At 38.3% G+C, this 9,437-nt stretch overlaps 1 protein-coding gene across 1 annotated transcript in view; it reads right to left on the bottom strand.

The window, feature by feature from the left end:
- COPB2 (coatomer protein complex, subunit beta 2 (beta prime)) overlaps nt 1-9,437 on the bottom strand; it is a 15,650-nt gene that overhangs the window by 5,352 nt on the left and 861 nt on the right. Inside the window, exons 2-13 of the mRNA XM_010005101.1 lie at nt 8,100-8,237; nt 7,378-7,464; nt 6,837-6,963; nt 5,623-5,771; nt 4,362-4,508; nt 2,971-3,070; nt 2,672-2,814; nt 2,251-2,450; nt 1,603-1,713; nt 1,046-1,134; nt 859-965; nt 416-559 (exon numbers count right to left, since the gene is read on the bottom strand). Of these exons, the coding sequence (XP_010003403.1) occupies nt 416-559; nt 859-965; nt 1,046-1,134; nt 1,603-1,713; nt 2,251-2,450; nt 2,672-2,814; nt 2,971-3,070; nt 4,362-4,508; nt 5,623-5,771; nt 6,837-6,963; nt 7,378-7,464; nt 8,100-8,237 (1,542 nt within the window). The remainder of the gene's footprint in view (nt 1-415; nt 560-858; nt 966-1,045; nt 1,135-1,602; nt 1,714-2,250; nt 2,451-2,671; nt 2,815-2,970; nt 3,071-4,361; nt 4,509-5,622; nt 5,772-6,836; nt 6,964-7,377; nt 7,465-8,099; nt 8,238-9,437) is intronic.

The following is a 9,437-nucleotide window of genomic DNA, read 5'->3' on the forward strand; positions in this document are numbered from 1 at the left end:
CAGCAGGAAAGCTGTGTTTCTGACATTTCACAGCATGAGGGTTTTTAACTTGATCTCAAATTTCAGTAACATTTCAAAGCTTGAAAACTGCAGAAGTTTAAGCAAGGTAACAGACAATATAACACATCCAAGTGTGTTTTAAAAATAACCTCTGTAAGAATAGTAAACAGATATCTGAAGAGAAGCTAGGCATCAAGATCTGTTCTACTGGGATTCCAAGAGGGATAGACTCCCCAGGGAAGCAAATAAAATTATTGAGTGCTCCTCAGGCAGATGCATACTGTGTACACTGTACTCCAGTGTTCTGGAAACTACAATTTAATAGGACTATGTTAAGGACTAAATTTGCTATGCTCTGTGAGGACTTGCTTCAGTGATCTCTAAATCCTGTTCCATTTTTAAAAATAGAACGTACCTCAAAAGCATCTTCAATTCCATCTTCAGTGACCCCTTCATGTGTTTCTTGTGCTGCTGCAACTTTTTCTGATAGGTATTTCAGAATGAAGAACGACTCTTCTGTAGCAATGCAGACAAGCTCACCCGAGTCAGACCAGAAAATCTGTATCATAAGAATCAACAACGGCACTTTTCAGTGTTTTAGAGATCCCAGGTTCAGAAAGGAGGATGTATAAATTAAGGTTAAAACACACTAACAATAACAGAAACTTTAGCACCTGAGAAGCCAACACACACAGGGATTTTTCCCTCTTGTGCTACAAGACTGAGATAAACTTAAGAAGTTATTACTTTATGATTGGCAGCTTGGCTTCATTCAAGAGAATCAGCAGATGAGCAAAAATCCAACATAATAAAGCAACACAGACATGTAAAGATCTTCAGTCCCATCTAGAAACTTACATGTTTGGGCTGAATTTCAATTCTGCGAATCAGTTCGGTGTTTTCCCAGTCATAGAATGCCAAACCATTAACAGATCTGACGCCCAACAGGAAGCCACCATAGATACCTGTAAGAACGTATAGGTGGAAGAAATCCACGTTGTACAAAAAATGCCCTGATATATCTATTTTAAAAGGAAATACTTACCTTCTGCTCCAAAATCAGGTTTGAATGACTTCTTCTCTTTGAAATTTTTAAATATCTTTACAACGCTGTTGCTCTCCCTGATGGCATATCTAAAAGAGTTTGCATTGCAAAAAAATTACAAAATGTTTGACTTTCAAAGTGTCAAATTACTAAAATCATAAGCTGTTACAAAACAATTGCATTTGATTTATCTTAAAAAATTGGCAGAGTGCTGCAAATGGAAAATTTTAAAGCAGGACAGTTATTGAAAGTTCACTCCCCACACAGGTTTTATCAGGAAAAGGTTTTTCACCCAGACTGCGGTTGAGCACTGGAACAAGCTCCTCAGGGAAGTGGCCATAGCACCAAGCCTGCCTGAGTTCAAGAAGTGTTTGGATGATGCTCTCAGGCACATGGTGTGATTCTTGGGGTGCCCTACACAGGGACAGGAGTCTGACTTGATGGTCCTGATGGGTCCTTTCCAACTCAGCATATTCTATGATTCTACCATTTGTACAGCCTGAAAATGAGCAGCAGCAAATTCAAGTTAATACAAAGGGAAAAAATCTGCAACTTACTCTGAAGAATCATGTGCCCATACAAACTCCTGTGCAGAACCAAAGCTCTTGTTTCTCAAAGCCATAGCTGTGTAGATGATGTATTCACCATCACCACACACTACTACAAACCTAGAGCAGAAGAGAGAAGCTTTTGTCAGACAACTTTGCTCAAGTCACTAGGCACAACTGAGTACACAAGTCAGCTGTAAAGTTAAAGGCCCCAAAGCCCACAAAATCACTGCAAATGCAGAGAGAATAAAAGGGCTTTGTATATTCAAAACATGTCACAGAACTGGATTTTCCCCTGCATCATGTAGCTACTTGCTAACCCCTCTTCCTTCTGTTCTCTACCAAGCATCCCTTTATCTTTTCTTTTAATTTAGTTCATCTATTAACAAAAAAACAATCCAAGAGAAGTGACAAAGGCATGTGGTTTGCTGCTATTACGTTATACATTTTGTTGGCACACTTCTTCCCCTACCTAGACTGTCCAACTTGCCTTTTTGAGCAGCTCTTACAGGTGAAGCCCATCTATTGCTCTGGTTCCAGTACACTTGCTGTTCTCCACAGGCCCTCAAGACATCAGCACACATACAACTTTTTCATTCAAAAAGTTTTTCAACATAAAAAAAAGGAGAAATCAGAAGTGTTTAAGTATTTTGTTACCGTCCATTAGGGTTGTGCTGAATTGTCTGAGGATAGATTTCACAGCTCCCCATATCCTTTACAGCCAGGGGCAATCTTTCTCCATCTTTGATTTCAGCATCTCCCATAGCTTTCAAGTTAGCCTGTTGGACTTCGGAATGTTTAGCCCAAATAATTTTTCCATTTGCATCCATGGACATGGCAGGTTCTTCACGACCAAGCTAGGAAGTGTAGCATAAGAATTTTGAAGATGCAGAAAATACAACATTGGCTGTCTTCTCAGTTAAACCGATCTAGTGAAATACTCTGTCTCTATCTAAAAATACCATTTAAAATGCCAAGTTTTCAGCATTTTACATATCATCGCAGAATCACAAATCAGTTGCTCTGTACACAGGACAGCAATGAATCACCATTTCTCATTTCAAACCATGAATTTTACCTTAACAATAATGCTGCCTTCATCATATCCCAGAGCCACGTTATTGGATCCTCTTAAACTGGCCACACACCACACTCTCTCCATACCATAGTTGAGGGTACTTTCCAGGCGGTAAGTGCTGGAATGCCAAATGCGCACAGTTCCTAGAGGAAAAAGAAATGAGTACACACCTTTTATCTCTTCTCTCCTCTTTTCTCTCTCTCTCCTGTGAGAGCAGGTGTCTAGCCATACTGCAAGAAGAGTTCTCCTGTAAGTTCTTCCCCTGTCCTTTACATATATATCAGAAAATACAGAATTACCATCTTCTGAGCCTGTGATAATGATAGGCAGTTCAGGATGGAAGCTGACACATGACACGTTTTGAGCATGTCCTTCCAGTGTTTGTACACATGTTTTATTCTGCAAAAAAGAGTCAGAAGTACAGGTAAAGCTATTAAACATGTTGCTACATTATTACCCTCATTTCTTAAAAAAATTCCCCCCAAACCCAAAATTCATCTGAAAACTTAATTCTCTGGGTTTCTTCCAGTAACATATATATCCAAGATGCTCAAACAACAGCACTAGACACATTAAAAGTAACAATTGTATGCAGTGAATTTCTCCTCCCCAGAAAAAAATACCAATTTCCCATGACTTGGTTATTTTCCTCTGTTGACAGACAGATTTCTGCTAGAAGATATGCTTTCTCAGAGCTATATAGCACAACAGATTCCATCAAAATAGAAAGCTGAATTCACTGCAAAAAAAATTTAAAAAATTCAGAGCAAAACATCTATCTAAATCTAATTAAGGATGAAGACTGATCTAACACTATCTTTATTAACAGCACTCATTCACAGAGTTGTGAAAGAAAAGTCTACTTTGCTCAAGACCACCAAGATTCAACTACAGAACTGATGTATGCAGCTGTACCTGGTGACAAAATGTCAAGCACTGCTATGGAACAGTCCTCACTGCAGTGCATACTTCAATGAACAGTGCTGGCTTTAACTGCAGAACTTGGACAACACGCTTTTAACAGCCAGAAAGTATTACCTAACACCTTTTGTCTTGCCCTTCTGGCCATTCATACACTGGTACCCAGGAAGAATTTATGAGCTGTAGGTTCCAGCAACAGAATTTAATCCCTGGATTCAATCTTTCCTTCCTGTAGAGCATTCAAACAAGTCACCTCATGACCCCTGCAAACTGTCAAGCAGAAGCATACACATCTGTGTGCATGCACACCGGTGCCTGTGTAAATGTGCAGAGGATGGAAAGAGAGAGAGGGAAAGGAATAAACAAAAAAAAGGAAAAAAAATGAGAAGTGAAAGGATGGAAAGAGCTGATACATGAATAATATTTACATGTCAACACAGAAGAGGAGCACCTTAATCCAGAAAAAAACAAGTCCAAAGGCAGGAACTACTATGTCAAACGAAAAAACCCTAATGCTAGTAATAGAAACCTCATGTGAAAGTTCATTCTATAAATAAACTCTGAAGTTATTTAAACTCACAGCAGGTTTTCTCAAGGGTTAACAATTTATTTTAAATGAAAAACATCTTTTTCTCCCCCACTTCCTTATTTCCAAGGAAGGATGAGAAAAATCTGCTGGTATATTCAAGTCCTTTCTCTCTTTTTCTGTTCCTTCACTAATGGCTTTGCCATGGCAGCCTGCAGAGAAGTTTAAGCGTCAAATACATACCTGATAGTCCCAGATCTTAACCAACCGGTCATCTGCACCTGAAATGAGGTATGGCTTGTCTCCTCCACTGTAATAGTCAATGCAGTTCACTCCTTTCTCATGGCCTTCTAAAGTGAAGTTGGGTGAAGAAGAACCAAGCTGCCACACCTTCCCAGGAAAAAACAACAAAAAACCCAACCACAGGTAGTTACCAATCTTTTGCATGCAGATCAACCTTGCCAAACGAGCAGGCATTCAGATGTACTTTACAGTTCCAAAGATACAGAATAGGGAATTCCAACGACATGGTTGTTTTCCTAGGTGAAGCACCCAAAAAAACTGCTTATTGGGCTACCAATCCAATAACATGCTGAGCTGCACACACTGTGCTCACACATCTAAACAATGAAATGGTTTCCTTTCAACTTTTTTTTAAGGACATAAAGCCATGTAAGACACTGTTTCTGAAATTAAATAAGTGACCTAGAAAAAGCAATCAACTATTTGTGCATACACTGGTTGCCTTCAATTGTATCCTGAATTTCATCTTTTCCAGTTACTTTAATGACAAATCTCACGCTAAATGAGGACTCAAAATGAATCAAGTCAAGTTGTAGATATAGTGCTATTTTCCCATGATTATCACGTCAAATCAACACCCTAATCTCAATATCTGAGGACGTATGAAATGAAAACTGGCTTCTTACAGCCAACATACTGATAATTCATTGGGAATGTGAGGAAGTCTCACTGCTCAGATGGCTGTAAATCTGTAGTCCTAGATATTTAGTACTAGTTTCACAGCAAATGAGATTAATCAGGCTCTACACTGACTGACAACTGAAGACATCTTCCAAAACAATTCAACAGATGCCAGCCAAGGACAGAAATAATGGGAGAAGTGCCTTTACTATGTTTTAAATTAACACAGTTAAAGGCTTTACCCCACATATATATTTTTTCTTTCAGTTCTCCCAAATGACTAATGGACAGAATAACCATTACCCCTCCCCAATATATCTGCATAATTCAAATGGAAATGCAGCACTTTTTTACTTTAGACAACCTCAGTTCAGTGATTGGAGGTGACAGGTAATCTTGTAAATTTACTGAATTACTTTGTAGGTGCACAGTAAATCAACCAACACTCAGGTCTTTTTTCAAGAAATATTATTGCATTTGTTTTTAAGAATTCTGATCCATTGTCCATATAGGATTACTGGTTTCTGTCTGATAATTATCTAATGAATTAAAAAAAAACCCTTAAATACAGTTTCTCTACCTTGATTGTCCTATCCAGAGAGGCACTGGCAAACTGGTTATTGTCTTTTGGGTTTATGACAATCTGCATGACATAATGGGTGTGTCCTTCAAACACCTGAGAACAAGACCACTTTTTATCCCAGTCCCAGAGTTTAATGAGCATGTCATCTGAAAAAAAAACAACAACAAAAAAAAGACATAACAAACTTCAGTTGGTTTAATATATTCTGATATCTACCTTCTGAAACCTAACTCCAAGTTAAAAGCTCACTCATCTTTTCCCCCTTGAAAGGAGGTGCTGCTAATATCCATTACATTTTTCACCTGTAAGGTTTTTGGTCCTTCTTTAGAGAACCACAGGGACTACAACTTTCTCAAAAAGATTGTCCTGTAAAATGGTGATGAAGCTAAGTAGGAAATACATCTGTCTTAAAAAAGGAAGATTAAGAATTAGGTTACCAAATTACTAATCTTAAAACACTTTGCAGTTATAAGGAATTAGACCCATGCTTTCTTCTACAGCAACTCCTCTGACGAGCACTAAGGAAGGGGAAGCAAGACAACCAAGTTGGCTTCCCAGAACCTTTACTTTAAGTGTATGATATCCAACAGCAAAACACAGAAACATGGTGCTTGTGTCTCAGAAGGTTCTCTGCATTCTTGCAGAGCTCTGACTGCATTTGCAAGGTTTCCAGGAATGAGAAGTACTGACTGGGACAATAAAAATATTCTTGGGCAAGATCTGTCAGCATACTGTGACCTTCTAATCCTGAGTAATGTAGATCACCTCAAATAGCAGAGAACTCAGTAGTATTTGGGGGGAAAAAAAAAAGCTGACAGTTACCTGTTGTCAGAATGTCAGCTGAAAAAATACTCCAAAACATTATGTAATTTTTTTTAAAACAACTTTATCACAGTAAACTAAAAAATCAGCTAATTAGCACATATATAACCTTTATTCTGGCAGACACTAAGCAACAAGGTTCTTTGATATTCTCTGACACAAACAAAAGCTATTATATTTTAATTGTTAAGTACAGCTGACATTCCATTTAAAAAAATGAAGGCATCTGGCAAGGAATTAACATGAAATGACAACTGTCAGGTTGGCTACTTACTCAAGTGTTCCTGTTTCAGCCGAAAAAGCATAATATGTCATCTCTCACTAGACAGAAAACAGAAGCCTAAATATGGCTGGTTAATAAATATAAAAATATACCAAAGAACTCTTACCACTGCTTGTCAGTATGAAAGGCTGTGTTGGATGCACAGCAATACAACGAATGTAATCTGAATGTGCTTCAAACATGTGAACTCTTTCCAAGGTGTTATAATTAAAAACTCTAATTTGCATGTCATCCTATAAAAGGGAAGAAACCACACCATTAAAATAGGACTCTGTATAATACACCTTATATTCAATGCATGATAGCTAAAACAAAAAACCCAAAACATTCCACAACTGAAGAGGCTCTAACAAGAAAATGCTTAAGGAAATGTCTTTCCTTTCATTTTTTCTGAGCAAAAATGGTGAGTAACTTTCATCAGTTACTAATCCAGTTTCCATGCATATGAGGTTGCTATCCTTTGAAATGAGAAGTTGCTAAGATTACTTAAAGGAGGAAATTTATGGGAAAATGTAATTACGTACTCCTTTCTCTTTTACAAATTTATATAAAATAATATTATTTTGTAATGTACAAAGGAATGGCATGAAAATAAATAAGGAGAAAGTACTACAGCATATGGAAGTCATGAGATGAAGATAACTTACAGCTCCTGTAACAACCCAGTTCTTTCTTGCCACGAACTTGGCAGCTCTCACTGGCAGGTCACACACTTCAAAAGTCTTCACCAGAGTCTAAAAATAAAAATAGTAAGTTTGTAGCACTAGAGAAAATACCAGCTCAGAAATAAGCTCTTTATCTTTTCTGAAGTGTCCAGTATGCTGCCTTTGGCAACTCTTCAAAAACCCGACAACACATATATGAACACTTTTTAAAAGAACATATCTGTCCAAGACAGGAGACACTTGCCTATTCTGCTCTTTTAACATCACATTTATGTTCTCCCTCCATTCTTAACCTAACCCTGAACATTTCTGGAGCTGCTGCCCAATTTCAACTATACTTCACAGACAGGTAAAAGTCTAATAGTTCCTACAACCTTCACAAACATAGATGACAGGTACAAGACAGAGGCAACTAACCTTTCAGAAGGAAAGGCTTAGTTTGCAAGGAAATCACACAGATGATAATTCTTACAAAATAGATTTATAGCATTTATTCATTATACTTACAATAATGAAACACCACTGAAGTCACAGCTAAAGATACTGCATGTCTAATATTATAGTGACTTTTGTAATAAGACAAGGAACAGTACAATTAGTGGCAGTAATTAAAGACTATTCTTGTGTATCTAGTATTGAAAACCAGAATTTATACATCTGTCAGTTATGAAGATTTCATAATAAAGGGATACCAAAACCATCACCTGTGTTTCATGGTTCCAAACACAGACACTGCCATTGTAAAGGCTGGCCAACATCCATGGCTCCGTAGGATGTAGGTCTACGCTCTTCACCCGGTCAGATCGGGCTGTCAGTTTCCGTTTTATATCAAGTCGGAGAGGCTGGAGAGGGAAAAAATGGAGAATACCAAGTTATTCAACATAAAACTGACATAAAAATATGCTGGAAAAAGGAAAGGTGAAGTTACGCCTTAAAATAAAAGTAGCGTTTCTGGAAACATCACATCCCTACCAATGGAACGAGGTCAACCTAATCTGCTTCTGTGAAACGCAGAATTTTTTTCACACTGTAAAAAGTGTCTTCAGCACAGTCTAAAGAAGGATGCTCTGCACATTTTCCTGGTGTTCCTGAACTACTAAAGCGAAGCGCATTTGCTTCTAATATAACTGACAGAAGATTAATCTTCCTACTCCATCTAAAAAACAGGTGGAAAAGCCAGTTATGACAATGGAACAAAACATCAGCCCTTTATAAATATATTTCCATTCACAATTCCAACATTATGTTTTCAAATGGAACACTATGCTGTAAAAACTGGGGGGAGGAAAAAGTTTAAGTCTTTCCCTATAAAGGCTTTAACCTTCCACTTTCATCACTGGCAATGTAAAGCTAGAGTATTTAAAGGGCATTAAGTATAGCAAAGTGATCTTCTAAAACACCTCAGGAATTTTAGATTAATTTAGACACTCAAAGACTGTTGAGCTCACCTTATGCTGCTGACATTTTGATCAGATACATGGATAGTATCTGATTAAATAATGCTGCAGGTGTTTTATCAGAGTAAAATGAATAATAAAACCTGTGGTTACACATTAGAGACAGTAAGAAGAAAAAGAGACCTAGCTATCATGCAGTACTGGCAACTTCTGGCTGTAACATCAGAGAATAAACTAGTGGTTTACTTCTGCTCTAAATACTAGAAAAATAGGGAAGATAATTGCAGGTGATTCTGTGCTTATCCTTGAAACCTCATCTACTGCTAAGGACCAGACAAGGGCTGACCTAGGAGGTTAACTGCAACATGAACACTCTGACAACTGCTGGGTCCATCTGAAGACCACAGCAGTAACACAGCCTGAGGGATCTGGTCTCCTACTCCAACCACAAGGATGCCTGGGGGCTGCCGAGTGCTTTCCTCTTATTAAGCTATTGAACTTGAATCACAGAATAACACCACGGCTTCTTCAGCCAACATGGGAACAGGAGAGCCCGGGGCGACCAGAGGAGACCCTGCACAGTCCTCCCCTGCCTCTCCGGCCTGGAGCCAGGCCCCGCTCCCTTCGGCAGGGCCCGCGGGGGTG

Source organism: Chaetura pelagica, unplaced genomic scaffold, assembly GCF_000747805.2.
Source record: "Chaetura pelagica isolate M959 unplaced genomic scaffold, ChaPel_1.0 scaffold219, whole genome shotgun sequence".
Taxonomy (NCBI): domain Eukaryota; kingdom Metazoa; phylum Chordata; class Aves; order Apodiformes; family Apodidae; genus Chaetura; species Chaetura pelagica.